General features: G+C 45.4%; 1 protein-coding gene across 1 annotated transcript; it reads left to right on the top strand.

The window, feature by feature from the left end:
* The first annotated feature begins 368 nt into the window (after positions 1-368).
* ACTR5 (actin related protein 5) lies at positions 369-24,536 on the top strand. Its single transcript, XM_050807099.1, has 9 exons — positions 369-811; positions 1,964-2,193; positions 4,071-4,240; positions 6,733-6,950; positions 7,641-7,823; positions 17,354-17,470; positions 18,190-18,329; positions 19,439-19,571; positions 23,906-24,536. Exons 1-9 carry the CDS (start codon positions 437-439, stop codon positions 24,161-24,163), a joined length of 1,824 nt encoding a protein of 607 aa, XP_050663056.1. The 5' UTR covers positions 369-436; the 3' UTR covers positions 24,164-24,536.
* Positions 24,537-25,307: the final 771 nt, after the last annotated feature.

The raw sequence follows: 25,307 nt of genomic DNA, 5'->3' as shown, positions 1-25,307 counted from the left end.
GGTCGAAGGTGCGCACCCTACCGATGGTACACGCCCGGCGATGGGGCGTGGCCAGGCAGAGAGGCGGGGCTCCACCGAGCCCGGCGCTGAAGCTGACGGCCAGAAAGGGGCGGGGCCTGGCGGCGATACGCATTGGGGCGGAGCTTCCAAACTGGGCATCCCAGCTAGAGCGAAGGGGCGTGGTCACTCATAGTCTATTGGGGGTGAGATTAAGCAACGTAGAATTTCGCAGCCAGAATGGATAGGTCTCAGCGATCCTGAAAGCAGCCTGGACGACCAGAGGCGAGTCAGGTGGAAAGGTTGGCCGGGTTTCGAGAACGGAGGAGTCATCGAGCTACTTTAAGGCCTGAATCGCGCTGCGTGACGTCGGAGGCGCGGTTTCGCGGCGTCTGGGCGGACGCTGCGCTGAGGGGCGGGGCTGGGCGCGCGCTCCAAGATGGCGGCGAACGTGTTCCCGTTCCGCGACGCCCGTTCCGCACCCGACCCGGTGCTGGAGGCTGGCCCGGTGGCACACGGGCTACTGCCGGTACCGCTGGTGCTGGACAACGGGTCGTTCCAAGTCCGCGCTGGCTGGGCGTGTCCCGGGCAGGACCCAGGTCCCGAGCCGCGCCTGCAGTTCCGCGCGGTGTGCGCCCGCGGTCGTGGCGGGGCACGGGGCGGGTCGGGCCCGCAGGTGGGAAACGCCCTGGGCAGCCTGGAGCCACTGCGCTGGATGCTGCGCTCGCCCTTCGACCGCAACGTGCCGGTCAACCTGGAGCTTCAGGAGTTGCTGCTGGATTACAGCTTCCAGCACCTGGGTGTCTCCTCACAGGTGAAGGGCGGAGTGGGCTGGACTGGGCTGGGCTTGAGGGGAGGGGTGCGGTCTCGTCCCCGCTCACTCTGCTTTCGGAGAGGTAACAGTCACTTCAGTAGCTCCGATTGTCTTTTAGTCGATCCGATGCTAGGCGCTGGGGGTATAGCAGCGAATAAAATGCTGCTTCTTGTATCTTGGAGCATGCATTTGGGCATATATGCTCGTTTGTTAAGAAGTCCATTTATTAACAAATATGTATTGAGCACTTACTCTGTGTCAGGCACTTTTTAGGCATTTGGAGTACATCTGTGAACACACAAAACCTCCTGTGTTTATGGAGCTATTAATACTGTGGAAAGATATTCTAGTATGAAAAGGCAGTAAACATAGAATTAAATATAGTAGATTCTACTCCATGATAGGAGAGGAGGGAGTTACATTTTTTTCAATAAGATGGTCAGGGTAGGACTCGTGAAGGTGATGTTTGAACAATGACTTGAAGGAGGTGATTCAGATAGCAAGCCGTGTGAATATCTGAAAGAAAAACAGTCCAGGCAGAGGAAACAGCCAGTGAAAAGGCCCCGAGGCAGGAGTGTGCCCTAATCCTAATTGCAAGGCTGCCTATGTGAGGGGGAGAGTAGTACCTGGAAGAGGATGTCAGAGAGGTAGTGGAGAGGCAGATCACACACCTTATAGGCTTTTACTGCGTGAAATGGGGAGCCATGGCAGGGCGTTGAGCTGAGGAAGGACCTGACTTATGTTCAAAAGGATCACTGTGACTCCTGTATGGAGCATGAATTGTCATGGGTCATAGGGTGGAAACAGGGACGAGTTAGGAGGCTGTTGGAATAACCCAGGTGAGAGATGATGGTGGCTTAGATGAGGCAGGTAGCAGGGAATGTGATTAGAAGCAGTTGGATTTTGGAGATACTTTGAAGATACAGCCAACACGATTTGCTGACAGTTTGGATGGGACCTTGACTTAAATTGACTCTACTTTCGTATTTTCCAGTAAAGACGAGATGAGAGTCTTACAATCGCCTGTGATCAGGTTTTTGATTAAGAGGCCAAAAGCAAATTCAGCCCTGCAATAAGGATTTTGGGTTATTCTATGCTTCAAAAAGAGTATTCTGTTACCACTCATCTATTTGCCCTTTCTTTTCAAAGTAGGGCTGCGTTGATCATCCCATAGTTTTGACAGAAGCTGTGTGCAACCCACTATATTCACGGCAAATGATGTCCGAACTTCTTTTTGAGTGCTATGGGATTCCTAAGGTTGCCTATGGAATAGATAGCCTCTTCAGCTTCTACCACAATAAGCCAAAGAACTCGATGTGCAGTGGACTCATCATTTCATCTGGATACCAGTGTACACATGTTTTACCCATCTTAGAAGGGAGGTGAGTTGCACTTGTGGCATTTGAGTGCTATTTTGAGAAGCATTCAGGAAACATTTAGTGCGTGCTTTAAAGGCAGAGTAGAAAGAGCAAGTACTAGCCTATGAACTGAGCCCTTGGGCTTAGCTTTGAACTACCTCACTGTGTGACTATGGGTAAGTCCCTTTGCCCATAGTTCTGTCCTTTGTGACCTTCTGGAGGGAGTTGGGGTGGATGATCTCTTAGTTCCACATCCATAATTCTACAGTTTTATAATTCTGACTTATGGGGAGATAGCTAACATAGTATCTACAGGTAATAGGCATTCAATAGAAATGTTTTGAATAAATTTAATTGAGACCATCTTTGTGTTCTGGAGTGGGGTTTTTTTGTTTTTTTTTTGACAGAGTCTTGCTATGTCATCCAGGCTGGAGTGCAGTGGCACGATCTCGGCTCAGCGCAACCTCCGCCTCCCAGGTTCAATTGATTCTCCTGCCTCAGCCTCCCGAGTAGCTGGGACCACAGGCACCTGCCACCATGCCCGGCTAATTTTTTTTGTATTTTTATTAGAGACAGGGTTTCACCATGTTGGTCAGGCTAGTCTCAAACTCCTGACCTCAAGTGATCCACCCTCCTTGGCCTCCCAACTTGCTGGGATTACAGGGGTTAGCCACCGTGCCCAGCAAATTTAAAGTTCTTTAATCATTATTGTTTAGACTTTTCAGATACAGTGCCTGGCACATAATGGACCCATACTAAATATTTTCAAGTTGAATAAAAGGCAAGGGTAGTTTATGTCATATTTAAAAGTCTGTTCCCACTTGATTGTTGAGCTTTCACTGTCTGGTAAGAGCCTAGGCCAGCACTGTGTTCTCCTGAGAAGGTTTCTCACATGGCATAAAGAGACTCATACTTTAGAGCTGAATGTCTGGGTTTGCAGCTCTGCTACTTAACTTCCTCACTTCATTTCCTGACATGTAAAATTGGGAACAACTGATTTCCCAGGGTTACTCTGAGAATGAAATGAGATAAGGTAGGTAATGGCACTTTGTAAACTGTAAAGCAGACTGAACATATAAGACAAATACCATTGAATTTCTTGTGAAGTTTCTGTGAAAATCTATGAAGAAAAAAGTAATTCTTAGGTGTTACCAAACACTCCTGATGTATGAAGTTCTCTATGTAAAGAGAATATGCAGAAATAAAAGTAACATGTTAATGTTATATTGAGAGAAAATTACCTGAAGGCTGGGAAATTATCAGAGTGAATCATATCCTGTTCTATGCTGGCATCTGCTGGTGAGGTACGATACAGCAGTGACATTTTAGTTTTCTACAGCAAGTTCCTAGTGCTCTGCCACTTAGTTTCACACATTAGGAAAATAAAATTACTCTGGTTCTTTTACAGTAAACCAGGATGTGTGTGGTTACTTAATGTGTTTACTTAATCAGTAGATGTGGAGTATTCAGGGGAGGGCTTCTTAAACTCTGGCCTTCACCAGTCGCCTAGGGAGCCCATTAAAATGCAGATTCCCAGGCCCTACCCCAGAGCAGCTGTGTACTGGGAATTGGCACGTTCAACATTTCCTCCAGCTAATTCTGGGATACTTGGTCCCAGGACTACAGTTTGAGAAATACATGATGAGACTCATTAAGATCTGACTTTGGAGTGCATTCCTGTTAGGTGGCCATGTGACTGTATAGGTGAACTAGGAATGCCTGCCTAGAGAAAAGAGGCTATACCAGGAGAACTTGAACGTCCCTTCCAGCTGTCAGGTTTTGTGTTTCTCCTGCTGGTCTGTTTCTTCTTTATCTGCCTTAAATTATCTTGTTTCTCCCAAGATGCTTCATATTTCTGTCCTCCAGAAATGTCAGTGCTGTTTTCTACTGCTTGGTTATAGATTAGATGCTAAAAACTGCAAGCGCATCAATCTTGGAGGAAGCCAAGCAGCTGGTTACCTCCAGCGTCTCCTCCAGCTGAAGTACCCTGGTCACCTGGCAGCCATCACCCTCAGCCGCATGGAGGAGATTCTGCATGAGCACAGCTACATTGCTGAGGATTATGTGGAAGGTATCCAAGAGGATGTTTGCCTGCAGCTTTTGGGTGTTGTCTACCTTGTATTCCTTAAATTATTGCCAGCGTAATTCTTTGTTTGCTCACTTTTTAAGCACCCCCTTCCCCTTTTTGTATTCCCTTTCTTAAACTATTCAGTAACCTGATAATTTACGTTGTATGGTTTCCCTTCACAAATGGTAGCTTTTATAACTTGCCTGTAATACAGATCTTGGAATTGTACAACTTTCAACTTTTTCCAGATACTAAACATTTTTAAGAGTGAGCAGAACATATCAGACTAAAAATATCTTAAGTTAGAAAACAATTGAAATTGTTTTATTATACCATTAGCATAAAATCTATGCTGCATAAACACTTCTTATTCTTTTCAAGCTTGTCTTGGACTTTTGGTTGTATTTTACACTTCAAATTAAAGTGTGAGTTTTAGTTACTATTGTCACTTGAATGTGATGAAAATATCTTCCTCCTGAATTTAAATAGTTCATATAAAACCAAAGGACTATGGACAATGCCACTGTGAATACAGCTCTATTCCAATAGTGGATTTGCTTGTTCTCGTTGAGGGTGCTGACCTCAGCTGACCAATAATGAGCTCCTGAAGGGCAAAAACTGCATCTTTTTTTTTTAATTTTTAATTGTGAAAATCATGTAACATAAATTTGCCATTTTAACCATTTTTAAGTATATGTTTCATGTGTTAAGGGCTGTGTTTTAATTAACTTTAGAAAGCATTTATTCAGCATCTGTTATTCCTGGGATACAAAGAAGTTGGGGAGACAGATAGGGAAATAAATAATTGATGAGAATACTCAGTCTGGAGAGTTAGCGGCTTGCCGGAAGACACGGCTGAAGCACACAACTCTCCGTGCTCCCACTTCTCTGTTCTCCAGGTGCTCCAGTATTGACACTTTTTTTTTTTAGTCAACTTTTTCTTTTACAGTTCTATGATATGATTATAAAGAGAGAGCATGAGGGAATTTTTTAGGATGATGGATCTGTTCTGTATCCTGATTGTGGTGTTGGTTACATATGCTCTCTCTTTATAATCAGATCCTGTCTTTATCCACAATAAACAGGAACAGACTACTGATACACTGAACAACTTGAATGAATCTCAAAGGCATGATGTTGAGTAAAAAAAAAAAGTTTCAAAAAGTACATACTATTTGACTCCATTTACGTGACATTTTGCAAAGATAAAACCATAGTGATACAGAAGAAGTGAGGGAAAGATTGCCTGGACTTGGGATAGAGACAGGCTTTTGGGTGAACTCATTTTCATTTCTCCAGAGTAAATAGATTGCTGGGTCATGTGCTTGCATGGTATGTCTTTCCATCCTTCTACCTTTAATCTACCTATATCATTATATTCAAAGTGAGTTTCTTGGTAGTTGGATCATTTTTTTAAAAATATCTATTCAAAGTCAACCTCTATTTAATTGTTAGGCTAAACCATTTATAATTAGTTTAATTATTCATATGCTTGGATTTATGTTCACCATTTTATTATTTGTTTTGTTTCTTCTGTTTATTGTTCCTCTGTTTCTCTCTCCTGCCTCCTTTTAGGTTATTTGAGTTTTTCTTTTTTAAGTATTTTATCTGTTGTGTTTTTTACTGTACCTTTTTATTGTAGTTTTTAGTGGTTGCTCTAGAGATTACAGTAAACACAACTTTTCATAGTCTACTTAGATTCTGTGTTTACCACTTCAAGGGGAATGTGGAAATGTCAGCACTATATTGACTCCTTTATTTTGCCCGGTTTATCTTAAAGTTGTCTTATTTATTTCATCTGTATACATTGGAAAGCCATCAGACAGTGTTGTGATTTTTACTTTCAATTGTCAAATAGGTTTTAAAGAACTCATAAGGAGATGAGTCTGTTATGTTTAAGCAGATTTTTATCATTTATATTGCTTTTTCTTCATTCTTGGTGCTCCAGGCTTCCTTCTGGTGGTGTTTCTCGCTGAAGAACTTTACTTAGCAGTTCTTTTAGAACAGGCGTGCTGGCATTATGTCCAGGTTTGGTAGCTGCTTTTAGTTGATTGAGTGGATTCAGGGATTGGGTGGAGTGTATTTTCTCCATCTGACCTATGTCTGAAATGCTGGTATTGATTTAAAAAAAAAAAAAAAAAAAAAAAAAAACAGAGTCTCTTTCTGTTGCCCAGGCTGGAGTGCAGTGGTGCGATCTCGGCTCACTGCAACCTCCGCCTCCCGGGTTCACGCCATTCTCCTGCCGCAGCCTCCTGAGTAGCTGGCACTACAGGCGCCCGCCACCACACCCGGCTAATTTTTTGTATTTTTAGTAGAGACGGGGTTTCACCGTGTTAGCCAGGATGCTCTCAATCTCCTGACCTTGTGATCCGCCCGTCTCGGCCTCCCAAAGTGCTGGGATTATAGGCGTGAGCCACCGCGCCTGGCTGGTAATTGACTTTAATTGTTGTTAATAGTGTTTCCATTTCATAACTGTCAAAACTGTTTCTTTGAAGAATTACACAAATGGCGGTGTCCTGATTATTATGAGAATAATGTCCACAAGATGCAGCTCCCATTTTCCAGCAAGCTCCTGGGCAGCACCCTGACCTCTGAGGAGAAACAAGAAAGGCGGCAGCAGCAATTGCGGCGGCTGCAGGAGCTCAATGCCCGGCGGCGGGAGGAGAAGCTGCAGCTGGATCAGGAGCGTCTGGACCGACTGCTATACGTGCAAGTAATAGCAGACACAGGGACGGGCGCCCTTCTGTGTTAACAAGATGATCTCAGATTTTCTTGTATATTTTTCCATTGGCCTTAAGATGGTTTGACTGTTTGTCACCTTTGGGGTCAGGAAGGAGTGCAGGGGGATCATCAGCATAGAATACAGTGTAGAAGCAGCTGCTTCTGAAAGAGCTGTGGACTCCAGCATTATTTATTTTCACCTTATAAACTCCTTTATGTTTTTAAACTTTGTAAGTGTAGCATACATCATGCAAAGTGCACAAATCTTTGTTTCATCTTGATGGATTTTCAAAGTGAAACTCACCCATGTATCTGCTGTCAGGTCAAGAAACAGCATTGTCAGCATCCCCCCCAGAAGGCTCCTTTCATGTCTCCTCTTAGTAACTTTCCCACCTTCCTCCACAACCTTTCTCCCCCCCCGCCCAAAAAAAAAGGGGTAACAACCTTTTAGATATCTGTCACCATCATTAGTTTTACCTAATCAGTTGTTGCTAGAACTGTGATGCAATGCTAGCCTAGAGACAGCTAGAGAGGTTGGCAGCTGTGTGAAACTGGAGGGAGCTGGAGGTGTGGCTCTGGGCAGGGTAGGCCAGGGGAGCTCTGGAAGCCCTCTCCAGCTGTCATTTTCTCCATTTGGCTCTGAAGCTACTTTCCTTCCTGTTTGTGAATGCTCTGTTTTCAGGAACTTCTAGAGGATGGCCAGATGGATCAGTTTCACAAAGCTCTGATAGAGCTGAATATGGACTCCCCAGAAGAGCTGCAGTCCTACATCCAGAAGCTCAGTTCAGCAGTGGAGCAGGCTAAGCAGAAAATCCTCCAAGCGGAAGTCAACCTCGAGGTGGATGTGGTAGACAGCAAGCCAGAGGTAACTGAGGGCCTTGGAAGGAGCAGCCCTTCTTGAGAGGAGGAGTATCCTCAGAGGGCTGACATCAAAGGGGTTTTGCCCAGAGTCGGGAGGAAAAGATAGCTGAAGGGACGTGGGTGGTGGCAGAGATAGCACTGACCTTGTACCAACTGAAATTCCGTTAGAAGGGATTTCACCCTGTACACCTGAGCGCGGAAAGCGCATTTAACATAGGAAGAACATTCACACAGCAAACCTGTGGTGCTGTCTTGAACCTAAACCAGCTCTACTGATAGTCATTGGCAGTCATATACTTCCTTTAATTTTATTCTAGTATTTTATTAAATATATTGTGGTTGATTATTCATTTACCTCCTTTCCATCTTGATATTCTCTAAGGACAGGGATCATGCTTCATCCATGATTTATGAATTTTTTACAGCAGTTGCTAGTTATGCTCAATAATACATGTATAGGTTGCCTTAAGATCAGCCTTTTATTGGTTGCTAAAGACCCTCTGAATAAGCTCTTTGATTTTCTCTTTTTCTTCTTCCTCTTCTGTTTTCCTCACCCGTGCACTGTTAATAAGTGTTTTTGAGGCCGGGCATGCTGGCTCACGCTTGTAATCCCAGCACTTTGGAAGGCCAGATCACCTGAGGTCAGGAGTTTGAGACCAGCCTGGCCCACACAGCAAAACCCTGTCTCTACTAAAAATACAAAATTAGCCGAGTGTGGTGGCACATGCCTGTAATCTCAGCTACTTGGGAGGCTGAGGCAGGAGAATCACTTGAACCTGGGAGGTGGAGGTTGCAGTCAGCTGAGATTGCTCCATTGCACTCCAGCCTGGGCAACAAGAGCAAAACTCCATCTCAAAAACAAACAAAAAGCAAAGTGTGTTTTCTGTTCGTTTGAGACAGAGTCTTACTTTGTTGCCCAGTTGGAATGCAGTTACATGATCATAGCTCAATGTAACCTCAGACTCCTGGGCTTAAGTGGATCCTCCCACCTCAGCCTCCTAAGAAGCTAGGACTACAGGTGAGCACCACCATGCCCAAGTCATTTTTACGATTTTTTTTGTAGAGATGGGGTCTCATCAAGTTGTCCAGGCTGGTCTCGAACTCCTGGCCTCAAGTGAACCTCCCTCCTCAGCCTCCCAAAGCACTAGGATCACAGGCTTGAGCCACCGTGCTTGGTTGTTAATAAGTGTCAAAGTAGCCAAAAGAGCTTAGACCCCAGCATCTTAGTTCCTGTATGGCAAAGGGGCAGCCTGCAGGTCAGTATTCAGTCCAGAAGTCACAGGTAGAGTCCCCTGCCTTTAGAACTGGAACAAAGAGTTAGTAATTGTACATACTATTCCTGGGTCTGTCATCCCTAGAATTCCAAAACAAAGTAACTTATTGCCTTGAGACATGTTTTAGGCAGGATAAACCAGACTAGCCTCTTGTTTTTTTTGTTTTTCTTTTTAAATCAACTTTCATTAAGCTGTTGATTACCTATCCTTCTAGAAAAAAAGGTACTTTGGAAAAATGCAAGTCAGTGCCATTTCATGCTTGGGTGTAGCATGGTGCTTCTCAGTGATGTCAGAGTTGCCTTTGGCTCAACAGGAAGCTTACTTTTGCAGTGACTGGCTCCCAGCTGGAGGCTCGCTCATAGTTTCTGCTCTCACTGTTGCATTCTTTGCATCTCGACAGGCTGTCGATTATGTGAGGACAGTACATGAGTGTATGCTTTATAGAGCACCTTACTGGATCACTAAGATCTTGTGTAGAAGGGGCCTTTGCCATCTTCTTCCAACGCAGCATCCCAGATCAGCCTCAGCTGAATCAGTGTGCCTTTTCCATTTTGCTTCTCTCGGTTTTCAGGTCTTTGTTTGAGGTTTGAGTTGTTGTTTACTGAAATCTGGAAGCATGTTGTCTTTGTTATATATTCATCCATATTTAGTTTTTATCATGCTCGACATGTTAGCAGGACATATTCTTCTTTATACCAGAGCAGTGCCACTCAGCCACATGCAGATGAAGGATTTCAGATTTCAAAAGGGGAAAAAAAACCAAACAGCTGTGAAGATGTGATTCTTCAGCAGTTGAGAATCTAGTTTTTCCTTTTCTTTGTTCATTTGTTTGCATTTGTTACATGCTGTGATTCACCACCCATTCCCCCATTCTTTCAGCAGATACTCAGTAGGTACCTACTTTATTTTATGCTCTGGCACACACATTTAAATCTCCTTGGGTTTAGGGGATTTTGAAATGTTGGACTGCAAAAGATTTTTCTATGTGCAACAAATTTGATGATCAGTTGGGCTGGGGGCAGTGGCTCACGCCTGTAATCCCAGCAGTTTGGGAGGCCGAGGCGGGCGGATCACCTGAGGTCAGGAATTTGAGACCAGCCTGGCCAACATGGTGAAATCCCATCTCTACTGAAAATAGAAAAATTAGCTGGGCGTGGTGGCAGGCGCCTGTCGCTTGAACCCAGGAGGCGGAGGTTATAGTGAGCCAAGATTGCACCATTGTACTCCGGCCTGGGCAACAGAGCAAGATTCTGTCTCAGAGAAAAAAAAAGCAATGATCGGTCACTAAACCTTTAATGGTTAATCAGCATTCAGCATTTTAGGGTAATTCTTAATGATCAGAGTCAATTACAGTCACATTTGTGGGATAAAGTTACCATGACACTGGCTAGCCAGTTCTACCTTTCAAAAAGTATTTGTAGTATTTTCCAATAATATAATTCATTTAGAATGAATTGAATTGATATATGTGAACCAAATTCATATTGAAATTCCACTTAAGCAGTAATGGCTGAACTGAATTAATACAGCTGGAATTTAACTAATAGTGATCTCAAAAATCTGTTTTCTTATAGACCAATCTATTCTGGCCCTTGTTATTCTGCAGTTATTTCTGTGAGGATGTTGTGGAGGAGCAGGCTTTGTTAGCATGAATTGTAATGAAGTATTTAAACCAGAAGATGCTTGATTTTCATAGCTACAAGCACAACATAAGAGGGTAGGAGGGGGGAGAACACAGTTTTTGAGCATTATCATTTGTTGGAAAACACAATGGGCCAGTTATAGAAAGTTCTCCCGCTTTACTAGCCAAGATCAAGGTTGGCCTCTGCTGCTGCTTACGCCGCTCAAGGCTGTTTTAGGGAACCATGCTGCATCGTCTGTGGTATGCCTTGGCAAACTGTCATTCCATGCAGTTCCAAAAGAACAGTCATATTAGTGTTTCTGAACACCACGTAAGACATGTGGAGACCCTGGCAAACTCTAGCAGGAGAGAAGCCAACCGTGGCAGAGAAAACTGTTCTCTGTTGGATGCCTGTTCTCTGTGTTGAAATTACCAGCTTTGTTCCTCTCTGTGAATCATATGAATTGGGATAAGTAAATATCCTTTTTATAATTTTTGTGAAGCTAAGAAGTTATCTTAAGATGGTATGCTTTGGAATGAAGCTAGGTGAAGGTGAATGTTGATTTTTTTTTTTTTTTTTTTTTGGGCAGCTGAAGAAACTTCTTGAAACCCAAAGCTTTACAATCATCTCTATTCCAGGGGAATTTGAGGGTGTATCCCAGCGGCCCACCACTCAGTGCCAGGCGCAGTATACCAGGGATGCAGAGGTGATTAAGATGCAACACCTGCCTTCCTGGGTACTTCAAAAACAAAAAACGAGGGCTATAGCACCATGCTTAGCTGACTGTAATGAAGCATAGCAGGTATGCTGGTAAATGTGTGTGGGAATACACATTTGGTTTTTTGAGAAAGGATTGGATGTTTCAGCTGGTCCTTGAAAGATTATTTGGGCTGGGCACAGTGGCTCACACATTTAATCCCAACACTGAGAGACTGAGGAGGGAGGATCGCTTGCACCCAGGAATTTGCGACCAATCCCTGAACCACATAGATCCTGTCTCTAAAAAAAATTTTTTTTGGCCGGGCGCGGTGGCTCACGCCTGTAATCCCAGCACTTTGGGAGGCAGAGGCGGGTGGATCACCTGAGGTCAGGAGTTTGAGACCAGCCTGGCCAATGTGGTGAAACTCGTCTCTACTAAAAGTACAAAAATTAGCTGGGCGTGGTGGCAGGCGCCTGTAGTCCCAGCTACTTGAGAGGCTGAGGCAGGAGAATGGCATGAACCTGGGAGACGGAGCTTGCAGTGAGTGGAGATCGCACCACTGCACTCCAGCCTGGGCAACAGAGCGAGACTTCATCTCAAAATAAATAAATAAATAAATTTTAAATTAGCTGGGCATGCATCTGTAGTCTCAGCTACTTGAGAGGCTGAGGTCGGAGGATCACTTGAGCTTGGGAGTTCGAAGCTGCAGTGAGCCATGGTTGTGCCACTGCATTCCAGCCTGGGCAACAGAACGAGACCCTCTCTAAAAAAAAAAGGGAGATTATTTGATTTCAGTAGGTAGCAGAGCAGGAGGGAAGGACATTTTAGGTGGAAAGAACCACACATGCAGGTATATAGAGTGTGAACAAGAAAGGCTGTGGTGGGTGATGAAGTGGAGATTAAGGTCTTTACCCGTTAGGCTTACGAGCCTGCATATTATGCTTCAGACGTTCGTAGCTTTCCAGGGATGTTGAGCAAGTGAATGAGACAATGAGATTTTGTTTTGGGAAACTAACTGGTGGCAGTTAGGATGATGGTTGAAGGGAGGGGTGAGGCTACAGGGGGAAAACAGAACAGATGTAGGATCAGATGTAGGATCCCAAGATCTCACTGCCATTTACAAGCCAAGGTGACGAGAGTAGCAGTGTTGATTAGGAATAGAGCATGTGACATGTGCCGACCCCTTGCTGAGCACCTACACAGGTGTCCTCCTGGTTCATGTTCACAACTCAACGGCTAGGTACTATCATTATCCCTCTTTTACAGACAAGGAAAGATTGGAGTGAGGTCACATAGCTAGAAGTAGTACTGGTCAAATTCAGACACGAGCAGTTCAATTCCAGATTCCACTCTTGTAACCCTTAGGCTGTATTGAAAGGCGGTGGGTAGATGGTAGTGCCTTTGACCAAGTTTGGGAAGATAATTGGCTTAATTTTGAGCACCTTTTTTTTAAGAGATTGGATCTTACTCTGTTGCGCAGGCTGGAGTACATGGTGTGATGATGGCTCACTGTAACTTCAAACTCCTGGGCTCAATTGATCCTCCCACCTCAGCCTCCCTAGTAGCTAGGACTATAGGTGTGCACCATCACGCCCAGCTAACTTTTTGCTTTTTAATTTTTTGTAGAGATGGGTCTTGCTGTGTTGCCCAGGCTGTTCTTGAACTCCTGGTCTCAAGCAGGCCTCCCACCTTGCCTTTCAGAGTGCAGGGGTTACAGGCATGAGTCACCGCACCTGGCCCTGAGCTCCTTATCTTTAAAATCACTGTAGGACATCAGGTGGAGTTTTTCAGGACTCTGCGGGACATCAGGTGGAGCTAGGGGAGGACAGAATCAAATGGGAAGGGAGAAAAGAAAAATTCCTGGAGAATGCCACCGCTTGAGAGTTAGGTGACAGAAGAAAAGCCAGGACGAAGATTGAGCAAGAGCAGTCAGAGATAAAGGAAGCCAAAAGGATTGATGGGAGAGTTAAGAGCTTGAATGGTCATCTTAGCTAGGATGATAATTATTTTTTGAAATAAGGAAGGCTTGGAAGGATAAGAAAATAGGACATGAGAGTGATCTGGCTGCGATATCTGTCACCCCATTGATTGCCAGGGTTGATCTGGCTGATCTGGCTGGCTAGGCGGGTGTCTCCTGTCCTCACCACTTCGTGTGTGTCCCTCCCGAAGCTGCATGCTTGGTCGAAGAAGACGACCATCCCCAATAGAGGAGGACCGGTCTTCCATCAAGGGTATACAAGTAGCTGTGCTCCCCCCCTAGAACCTCCAAACAAGCTCTCAAGGACATGAAAATAGATAAGGAAGTAGAATGAAGAATAAAGAGGGAAGTTCATTTTTTGAAGCAACTAAGGTGATCTTTTAAGATTCCCAGGGTTGAGATTAGAAAGGAGACTGTGGAGAAGGGTTTTGGGAAAGGGCAGGCAGAAGGAAGCTGAGAATAACCACAGGATTGCCTAAATAGCACGTGGGACTTTCTGCACTCTTGCCCTGCTGGAGCGTATTTAACTTTTCTATTGCTACAAAAACCACTCCAAACTTGGCAGCATAAAACGACAACAATTTTATTGTGTTCATGGGTTTGGTGGGTGAGGAATTTAGAGAGGATACAGCAGGGATCTCTGCTTCAAGGTGCCGGGAGCCACTGCTGGGAAGAATTAAATAGTTGGGGACTGGAATCAGCTGGAAGGTTTTTCACTTGTCTGGTATCTGGGCTGGGAGGACTTAAGGGCTCGGTTCATGGGGGACTCTTGACCCAGGCACCTACACATGGCTTCTTCATGTGCCTTGGGCTCCTCCCAGCATGGCCACTGGTTTCCAAGAGGGAGCTTCCCAAGAGAGCAGCCAGAGAGTGAATGTTTCAAGAGATGAAAGCATAAGAAAGCTGCATGACCTTTTAGGACCTTACCTCAGAAGTCACATGACATCATTTGCACCATACTTTGTTGGTTGTAGTCCTCACAGTCCCCCACTGAGACTCAAGGGGAGGAAACAAAGCCCCTCCACCTCTTTATGAGGAGTGTCAGGGTCACATTACAAAAAAGCGTGTGGGATAGAAGTTACTGTTGTGACCTTCTTTTAAAAATATAATTTGCTCCAGAGCCCAAGTGGAAAGAGTACTGGGAGGCATCCTTTAGACTGCAGGCTTATTGGTTGGATGTAACAGAAGCAGATAGAGTTCATGGAGGGATGGTGGCAAAAGTGATTGGATTCCAGGCTGGATAGAGAAGGGTGTGTGAATCCACAGGAAAGGTCATCACTTGGATTGAGGGAGGCCAGGGTGGAGGTTAGGATGAAGATGAAAAATAGGGTAAAAATGTGGGGTGTAGAGGGGAACGACTCCAGTGGACCCCAGTGCTTGCTTTCACCTGTTACTTGGGGAATCACAGGTTACATGTTTTGTCTGTAGTTATCTTAAATACACAGATGATATTTTTGTCTTCAACCCAGTAATACGACAGAATTATTTAAGGGACCAAATTAAGTGTGTGTTTAAAAGGGAAGAGGGAAGAGTTGTTCATTTCTCACCCAACGCTGCCCCAAGTTCATGTCCCACTTATACATAGATGGAGAAGCGGCTCAGAGTGTGCTTTTCCAGCTCTGCCTCTGTGGACCTTTCATATACCTTTGGTTGCCTTCCAAGCTGGATCAGTGACTGCAGAGCCTGGCCGCCTTCTGTTATGTCACACTGCCTCCTGGTTCCTGCTTCCCCCAGATGACAAACCACCAAATGAAAAACAACTTTGATGATCAATTTCCACTCCTCTCCTGGAACCCTTTGGGGTCATTCCTGAAGAACTGGGTTTGGTGCCAAGCCAGAATAGGCACAGACACTCCTGTGGGAGGGCTCCTTTCTTGTGAGGGGAGCTGAGAGTCTTCCAGACCACAAACTGCAGATGGCAAGGGGAATGTTCCTTTACTCCCTCTCTGCTGTCCCTGCCTGGACAGAGGAGCCTGTCATTGCCGCAGCTGGTCTTGCTGCTGCGTGTAAAATCTTTCATTGATCTCTCGTATTACCTACTCTGACCTTAGGCTAGATCGTTTCCATATTCCTAAAGCCCCACTTGTCTTATCCTCGGCCTCATGATTTGTAGAACTCCAGCTTAAGGCAGAACAGAGACTTCGGAACCGAGTAGTTCTGTCTCTTCCCACGTGTCCACTGCCTGCTAGTGCTATGTGACCTTGGGCAAGTTACTTCAACTCTCTGAGCGACAGTTTCCTCACCCATCAAATACAGCAATATCTGCAGTGAGGATTGTGCAGATAGCAGGTGTCCCTCCCCTCTGTGTCTGATTCAGTATTGGCAGGGACAGCTTTTCCTTCCTTCCCTGAGAGCAGGGTTCTTTAGATTCGTGTCACCCAACCCATCTTCTTTCCTCCTCAGATTACCCCTATAAACCAGCCCCCTCATCCTGTACACAAGTCTCACATGAAGAAACATTCGCTTTCCTTTCCAGGGTTGATCCTCAAGCCTGGAAAATCCCCCTCAAATATTGTAGAGTCATCTATACTGAACAGAATTTAGAGTACATTGTCACCCATTTTGCATGCCATATTTGCCACATGACTTTTGGTGTGTGAATGTGTGTGGGGTATTGAGGGATATTGCCTTACTTTAATGCCAGTTTACATTTGCAGTATATATGAGTAGGTTCGAGAGAAGTATATTTAAGTCCTCTGAATTATGTTGGTAATTTACATACTTCATAAATTCCGAGAGTAAGGCGAGACTCAGAATGCATACTCACTGGCGCAGTCTCCTCTCAAGCATACTTGGCTATTGGGTACGCTCCGCTTGAACCCTCCCGAGACGCTGCCTCATAAGACAGTCCATTCTGCAGCAGCTCTCATTGTTGCAGCATTCTTTCCTGGGATGCAACTAAATATTTCCACCCGGAACTTCTCTCCAATGACAGATGTCCAGTGACAGATGGCTAAAGATGTCTTTCAGAACCACCACCATCCCCAGCTTACTTTGTACAGATTAGAATTAAAAGCGCCCTAACTTCTCTTTTGGAAATGGTGCCGGCATGTCTAGACCCTGCCCAGGTTCATTGTGGTCATGGAGGAGAGCTTGTTCTGCAGGACTCCACGGATAGGAAGCGCTCCGCTACCTTGGGGCCTCTAGTCCCATTCCCAGCCCAGCAGGACCTGCTGTTAAGGGACCGATTGTTAAGCTCATTAGTGTTGGCACATACATTTATTTAACAATTTATTTATATCTCTGAGGCAGAGTCTTGCTCTTTCACGCAGGCTGGATTACAGTGGCGTGATCATGGCTCACTGTAGCCTCAACCTGCCAGGCTCAAGTGATCCTCTCACCTCAGCTTCCCAAGTAGCTGGGACTACAGGTGCTTACCACCACACCCAGCTAATGTTTGTACTTTTTGTAGAGATGGGGTTTCACTGTGTTGTCCCTGCTGGTCTCGAACTCCTGGGCTCAAGCAGCCCGCTTGCCTTTGCCTCCCAAAGTGCTGGGATTACAGGCGTGAGCCACCGCTCCCTGGCCAGCAGATGTATTTATTAATTATTAAGAGATTGCTTTAACTTTGCTGGTAGTCTAGCTGCCTTGTAGGATAGCAGCTGTCACACCCTTCCCTCAGAGTTGCGTGTGTGGTGGTGTGACTCATGCAAGCAGCAAGTCTTCCACGGGGCCCAGCCATGAGCTGGCACCATCAGAAGGCTTTAGAGAAGGCGGGGGTTGGTAAGGCTTGTATAAAGTAGGAAAGGTAGGAGATCAAAGCAAAGCCTGTTCCTGGCTTTTTAGTCTTCGTGTTCATGTGTGCTTTTTTAAAAATAGCTTAGAAACATTTTCATAGTTTTTATGTAAGGTTTTAGAACATTGAGCAAGATCCCAGTTCTTTTTTGTGGCACTAAAGTGATAGAACTGAGGCCTGCTGAAGGTACAGGTTCCATTTCATTTTGCTGCTTCTCCTCTTAGACCCCTGACCTGGAGCAGCTGGAGCCGTCTTTGGAAGATGTGGAAAGCATGAATGATTTTGATCCCTTGTTTTCAGAGGAAACACCTGGAGTGGAGAAGCCGGTCACCACTGTCCAGGTTTGACTCCTACAGCCCAGAACATGCTTATTCTTTGAAGGTGTTGACTTAAATGGCTGGGCTAGTCTGTTTCTTTAGGACTTAAAACAAAACTGTTATATTAGAAAATTGGGTACCAATACTTAAAACATCTGAAATCAGGGATTTTTTTTCCCCAGTGATTGATGGATTGGTTCCAGCACCAAGATCTGTGAATCTGTGAGCAACAGTCCACCCAGCAGAAACATTTGGGAAAGTGATTGGGAACTTGAGATCTGAAGACTGGCTCCTAATGGTTTCATTTACATTTAAGCCAGTGCCAGTACACATAATCCTCTTTGGAGTCTATGTTTCTGTCATTACAATACCAACCAGATAAACTGTCCTGAGGCTGAGACCCACCTGGGAGAGAGCTTCCTTGCCATGCAGGGATGGGGAACTAAGCAAGGCACTGAGCAGGAGACTTGTCCTTTAGGCTGGGCCTTTTACTGCTGCTCTCCACAAAGCCTCTCCCTGCAACCCAGGGACCATTTCATGATGGAAACATGTACATGTTTATAATATACAGGTTGGAAGAAGGTAGGAAATTGAATTAGCAGGTTAAGAGAGTTGGGAGAGGCTATACTGGCATTAACAAGGGACAGAAACTGTTGGGATAAGAAATGCAGTTTGAGGAAACTAGCCACTGGAATGTTTGTCATTTGGCCTAAAAATATCTTTTAAACCTTGGGTTTTTAAAGCCCGTGTTTAACTTGGCAGCATATCATCAGCTGTTTGTTGGGACAGAAAGAATTCGAGCTCCAGAGATTATTTTCCAGCCATCTCTCATAGGAGAAGAGCAGGCTGGGATTGCAGAGACTCTTCAGTACATTCTGGACAGGTGAGACAGCGAATCTGCTTTTCCTTCTATTTTCCTGAAACATTTCCTTGGATTTTGCATTGAATGGTAGATGTGATGGTCAGGCACTTGAAAATGCGTCTCACTCTCTTCTCTTCATTGACTTGCTGTGCTCAGACAATATTCCCTTAATCTCTTATCACCAGGCCTGGCACCTAGCTGGCACCTAACTGGAGCTCTGTAGTTAGTTGTTTTCTGAACCTATAAATGCTGGGTTGACTCGAGTAGCTTTAAGAGTGTCTTTTAAGTTTGAACAACCCAATAACATGTACACTGGTTTCCATGTAAACCTTCACATTATTAAAGATTAGTGATCTTAAATCACCCTAAAATATTGCAGAGCTAATAAAATTTTTTCCCCTCCTTTCCATTCCTCTTAAATGTAAACTTAAGAGTTTATATTTCCATAAGAATCCAGGTGTTTTACCCATTTATGCGGGCATTTACCTGAAGTGTGAGTTTGATCATTCAAGTTGGTCAAGTAGGGAATCGAATTTTGTAGGACTCTGGCTGCTGTTGGTTATAACGACAGGGAAACGTGTACCTAGCAAGGAAGAAAAAGCTGCTGCTGCTACTTTGAGTGCCTTTGAGCCTTGTCTTAACAGTGGTTGGAAAGTGATCAAATATGTCTTAGATAAAGCTGTTATTAAAAAAGATAAAAAGAAAGCACAGGTCGATAGATGGGCCCTCAAAAGGGAGGCATGGCTTTTGGGGATAATGGAAATGTTTGTCCCTTGATTGTAGTGATCGTTACTGGAATGTATAAATTTGTTAGACTTTATCAAAACGTATGTAAATTTATTCTCAAGTTTATTTTTTTTTAAATGTATTATAAAAGTATAAAAATTCTAATCATGTTAAGGAGATAAGTTGGCCATTCACATTATGGTTTTGTCTGGCTATGTGGACACATTGGGCTGGCATTCTGTAGAGACACAAATGAAAATTGAAAGTTTTGGTTTTTTTTTTTTTTTTTTTAGCTTTTTGTGTAGATGTTTTTCTGTTTTGTACTGAGAGCTTACATTTCTGCATCCACATTTTGTTCTGATATTTGAGTTAAGGGACTATATTAGGAGTTGTTTCTTTCCTAGGTACCCAAAGGACGTTCAGGAAACGCTGGTTCAGAACGTTTTCCTCACTGGCGGGAACACGATGTATCCTGGGATGAAAGCCAGAATGGAGAAGGAACTGTTGGAGATGAGACCCTTCCAGTCTTCTTTTCAGGTACTGATTGTTTGAGTAGTCAATTATTCTGAAAATAGCATTACCTGTTTTCTGATTGCAAAAGTAATAATCATGCAGAAATATCCACTGTTAACATTTTTGTGGCTTTTCTTCTGATCTTAAGTCCATGTTTAATTTTTAAAGCAAAATGGGAATCGTGTTTTATATACTATTTTGTGGTTTCTTTAAATTGGAAGATGAAGACATGCATAGAATTCTAATAGTGTGAAAAAGTGTACCTGAAAAGTAAGTCATTCTCCCTACCCAGTCCCAGCCCTGCAGGCAGAGCTTGTCTGCCATACATTTTCTACACATGTGAGTGTGTACTGCTTTGTAAGCTGAACTGAACTTGTCATGAACATTTTCCCATGTCATTGTTCTGTTAAAATACTATCTTTATGACTGGTGTGAATGCCCCACAATTTACCTACCAAATCCCTGATTACCAAGAAACATGGTGTGAGCTCCCATCATGGACCAGGCACTGTGGGGACGCTGAGATGTCCTGAACACAGCACCTGGCTGCAAGGACCTCACTATCTGAGCAGGCAGCAGCCAGGTAAATCAGAGTGTAAGGGATATACAGGCATGGGCACCTGGCAGTCTCCATTGGCGTTCAGAAAAGGCTCCATGGATCTGGATCTTCTCAGGATGAATAGGTGTTTGCCACGTAGACAGTGTGGGGCATGGGACACATTGGAGAGAGCATCCCAGACAGAAGGATTAGCATGAGCAAGGGCACACAGGCCAGAAGCTTGTTGAGGGAGTGAGAAGTGGCTGAGTGTTGCTGGAGCACGTGGCTGACAAAGAGGAGAGGAGGTGGGTGAGGTAGAGAGGTCAGCAAAGCCCACACTGTGCAGAGCCTGTGCATCCTGCTAAGAAGCTTGGCCATGGTCTGCTCTGCTGCATGATGTAGTGTACATTCAGGGTGGCGTCTCGGGGCTTTGGTCCTGACTCCATCGTCACCATTACTGAATTGTGCTAAGCTTTGGCTTTCTCAGGGGTAGGAAGGGGTAATCGGTGTACTGGTGCACGTCAAGCGCCCAACAGTGGGCCTGCATGTAATAAACTCTGAGACATGAGCTGTTGTTTTGAGGGTCCCTGAGACCATTCCAGGCAGGATGTTTCTCTAGGAGGATTCACAGGACTCAGCATGTAATCATACTTACAGCTATGACTTAGTATGGCAACTCAGCAGAGAGACAAGGTGCCTGGGGTGAAACCCGGGAGCAACCAGGTGTAAGTGTCTGAGGCCTTTCCCTGTGGAGTCACACAGGACATAATTTCCCCAGCAGAGCCTTGTAAGAGCGCATTAAGTGTCACCAACCAGGGAAGTTGGTAGGAGATGCAGTGCCTGGGGTTTTATTTGGGGACCGATCACATAGGCGCCCCCTGCTTGGAGCATACCCAAATTCCAGGCTCACAGAAGGGAAACACGTGTTTGGCATAAACCACATTATTTGTATGAATGGGCTTATTGAGCCACTCTTACCAGGTGGTGGTGGGGACCTCCCAAAATCCAAGTTCCCAGATGCCTGCCAAGGCCCCACCCTTGGAAGTAGCCTTTCTAAGGTAACAGTAGGGCCGTTCTGTTAACTCTTTTCTGTACAGCTGTTATCTTTAGCCATAGTGATGAACCATGAAGGAGCCTAAGCAGGGAATGTGATCTGATTTACATTTAGTAAGATATATTTGACATTGATGTGCAAAATAGGGTATTAAGAGAAATGTTGGAAGCAGACCAGTTAGGAGGCAGCTTCCCAGCCTCTAGGAGGAAGCCCTCACTCCACTCGTCAGGCTTTACAGGGTCCCTTGTGTTCTGACCTTGAAGAACTATCCAGGGTTCTCTCATCATTCCCCCTTCCACCCTGCACTTCAGCCACAGCTCACTGCTATTAGTTTTCCAGAGTTTTCCTGCCTTAGGGCCTTTGCACATGCTGGCTCCCTTTGCATAGAGTACTGTTTCTAGCTCATCCAGCTCTCTCAGTGGCTGGTTTCCTGGAAATCACTTCCTCCAGGAAGCCTTCCCTGTCCTTTCCTATGTTCCTTACGAGATCCACCTCTGTTAGGGAAGAGACAACCACTGTCTTGTGAAATGTGTCCCAAGCCCTTGGCACAGTGTCACTTGGTAGCTCTGCAGGAAATAGGAAAGCAGTGGCAGAGGGAGAGGAAGAGAGGGAGTTGACGTGAAAGAGGCTAAGGCAGTCAAATTGTCAGAACTTGTTAGTAAGTTGGATCTGGGGAGGGAAGTGAGACCTAAGGTAATTCCTAAGTTCTAGGTGGAGCAACTAGTTTGCTGAATAAGAGATTCACTGGACGAGGAGCTGTGGGAGGAAGGACAGACTTAAGGGAGAGGATAGTGTGTTCCATTTCCAGGGTGGGTTGAGTTTCCAATGGACACACGGAGAGGTGGCCACAGCTAGCTGGATGAGCGCTCGGTGGGGAAGGGGGAAGGCGAGAGGGTAGTTTTACACCCTTCCACCTGCCACAAGCATAGATGTGTTCTGGGCACTCTTTGGGAGGGTAGGTGATGTTAAGGATGAATTCCTAAAGAACACTAGCATTTAAGGGCTGTAGGACACCCATGAGTCTAAGAAGGAGGTGGAGGAAGAGGAGGGGGGAGCAGGAGAGAGCAGCAGTGCTGAAGCCAAGGGGTGACAGGAAGGGGCGTGAGCATGGGGCCGAGTCACGCTGGCAGTAGCGACTTAGGATGAAGTAGTAGAGAAAAAAATCGTAGAGGATTTTCAAGATGTGTTTCTTGATAATTTCCAAAGTCTCCCATGAATCACTTTGTGAGCATTGGTTGTAGGAATGCTGCTACCAGCCAGATCTTTTCCCAGCCCTGCTTTTGCTGTTTTGGTCTCACCTGACCTTGCCTCAGCTCCCCCCGACTCCTGTTTCTGCCCCCTTTCACGTTGTAATGTCATGAGTGTGTCACACCGTCACTAAGCCCTGATGTTCCAATTTTAGATTATATATTCAGCAGTGGCTCAAACACACCGGCCACCTAAGGCCCTCCGTGATCATTAGAAGGAAGAGAACCCCAAGATGTGCAAATTTACAACTTTAAGTTCCTGTTTTTTCTTAAACAGCAAAACATTTTTAAATATTACAAAAATATCAGACAATTTAAACCAAAATGAAAACCAAGAAAACTGTAGTTTCAGTCTCTGCGAGCAATGTTGTTTGTGTACTCTCCGGTCGTTTTCATCTCATGTATGGTTTTCACCAAAAAGAGATTGTTGACAGCTTATTTTATAACCTGTAATTTTTTCACTTTCGAATTATTGTGACACTGTTTTTATATGAATAGGTACATTTCCAGAGCATCCTTTTTATGGCTATATAGTCTATTAATCATATATCTTGCTGCATTTTTTTATTAGTAATGATGAGAGCTACGCTTTATTGAATACTCTGTAGCAGGCAGCATCTACCACGTGCCTTACACTCATGCACTTAAGTCCCCTGAAGCCAGGGGGTGGGGCCTCTGGTTATCCTAGTGGCGAGGTCCTGGTTCACAGGCCCCTTGCCCACGTGGCAAGCCCAGCAGCTGGACTCCCGAGCCTGCACTTTCCCACCTCCATTTGCGCATGCTGATTCCACCATTACGGCCTCTGCCCTTCACTCCCGAAAGTTCTGAAACCACCATTCCAACCTAGAACTCATGGGATTGGTGGAGTGGGGAGGTGAGAGGGAGGTAGGAAGTGAGGCGGGTAACTCTAGGACACAGGAGGCCCGATGGGAGCTGCAGCGTTGCCGTAATGATCAGGTCAGCCTAGCCGAGGGCCTTCTCAGAGCTGCTGAACCCCAGCCCAACTCCGATGAGAAGAAGGGGAAACTAAGTGCCAGCAGCCTCACAGGGAACGCCCAGGTCACCCCTCTCTGCTGCCATTTCTCCTGAGGCTCTTTTGCTACCCTGGCTAGAGCTGCCTTGCAGCGGCCCCTGTTTCCCTCTGCTCAGAGTGGGGAGCAGGGCCAGGAAGGCCTTTTCCCCAGGTCACAGGCCAGCCTCCGCTTCACCTCTCCCTGACAGCTTGTGGTTGACAGCATCGCACAGCAGGAGGCTGAGCCACTGGCCCCTCTCTGACCCCGAGTGTCAGGTCTTGTGTTAGTAAAATGTCTGACAGCCATGTGTTCTGAAGAATCTGGGCATTCCAGCTCAGCTTTGTTTACAGGGTGTGGAGCTAGCCCCGAACTGTCTTGGAGTGCACTGGGCCCACCTATGTGTATATTTCTGGGGATAAAATATCGGGGGCTGTAGCTGAGCCAGGTGAACATTCACGCCTGGAGCCCTGGTGGAGGTGTCCTGGTGAATCTTCTTTGTGTTTCAGGTTCAACTTGCCTCAAACCCTGTGCTGGACGCCTGGTACGGTGCTCGTGACTGGGCCTTGGACCACCTAGATGATAATGAAGTTTGGATCACCAGGAAAGAATATGAAGAAAAGGGAGGAGAGTACCTCAAGGAGCACCGTGCTTCCAACATCTATGTCCCCATCCGCCTGCCGAAGCAGGCCTCCCGCTCCTCAGATGCCCAGGCATCCAGCAAGGGTTCTGCTGCTGGCGGAGGTGGTGCTGGCGAGCAGGCGTAGCAGAGGCCCTTCAGAGAGGCTGCCCTGCACACCATGCCTTGGGCCATGTTGGCAGCATGACAAGACCGTGATTGTGCTAGATGTATCCACCCAAGTCTGCTGGTCACATTTGGCAGCAAAATGGATTTCTCCTGGGGAGAACAAAGTTAAGGGACACTGAGACCTGTCCTTCAGAATTAGGTTCACTTGGGGGCTTCTGTGGTGAAGAGACTAACTGGCCTTCTGATGTCTTTGTTCAACTGTGACCGGCTGTGCAGTCAGCTTCCTGTAGCAGTAAATGAAGACAGAGTGGAGGACACAAATGTACAAAATGCACAAGACTGATTTCTTACCACATTTTAGTCTTTTTTGTTTTAAAAAAATTATTTAAAATATATCTTGTCCGTGTAGATACTTTATTCTTCTGGATGTATTCAGAAATTGCATGAATGCCCAGCGAGGGGAGGTCTTTCATGCATATGAAAAGGTAATGTTTATTGCCAGGCACAGTGGCACATGCCTGTTAAGGCCCAGCTATGTGGGAGGCTAAGGCAGGAGGATCGCTTGAGCTCAGGAGTTGGAGGCTATCGTGTGCTGTGATCGCACCTGTGAATAGCCACTGCACTCCAGCCTGGGCAACATAGGAAGACCTTGTCTCTAAAAAGATACATTTTTCATAAAAGGTAATGTTTGTGCAATAAAAGCAGTTGCCTCCGGAACCAGAAATATTTCCCTCCTCCTATTTTTTCCCCTTACAGATAAGGAGAAAAGGCCCAGAAAGTTACCAACATGTGAGGTCACTCTGCAAGCCAGGGACCTGCTTGGTGCCAGAGCCAGTGGCCAGCTTTGTTCGTACTTTCTCTGCTGGAAACTTTTCCACCATACAAGGCCTACAAATGTTTTATTTCTGTCCCTCTGCGTTTTTGGCACCTTAACTTTTTCAGACTTTTCGGAAGAAAGAAAGAGACTGGAGGAGGTTTATGCTGTGTCCTATTCAGTTTTGCCCTAACCTCCCATTCCCTGTACCTTCCCAGCTCTGTCTTCAGTGGACAGATAACCCCTCCCTTTTACAGAGATTGCTTGGTGAGAATTTTAACTCAAAGACAACCAATTATTGATCCCAGAAGGCCCCTGAGCTAGTATCATCGTCACCGAATTTGTACCT

The sequence above is a fragment of the Macaca thibetana genome, chromosome 10, assembly GCF_024542745.1.
Source record: "Macaca thibetana thibetana isolate TM-01 chromosome 10, ASM2454274v1, whole genome shotgun sequence".
Taxonomy (NCBI): Eukaryota; Metazoa; Chordata; class Mammalia; order Primates; family Cercopithecidae; genus Macaca; species Macaca thibetana.
The sequence above is the reverse complement of the archived record's forward strand: the minus strand, read 5'-3'. Positions and strand labels throughout refer to the sequence as shown.

Coding starts and splice junctions, on each gene's coding strand:
- ACTR5 (XM_050807099.1), top strand. CDS start 437: ATGGCGGCGAACGTGTTCCCGTTCCGCGACGCCCGTTCCGCACCCGAC. Junction 6,951..7,640: donor ACCGACTGCTATACGTGCAA/GTAATAGCAGAC, acceptor CTCTGTTTTCAG/GAACTTCTAGAGGATGGCCA. Junction 18,330..19,438: donor CTTCAGTACATTCTGGACAG/GTGAGACAGCGA, acceptor TTTCTTTCCTAG/GTACCCAAAGGACGTTCAGG.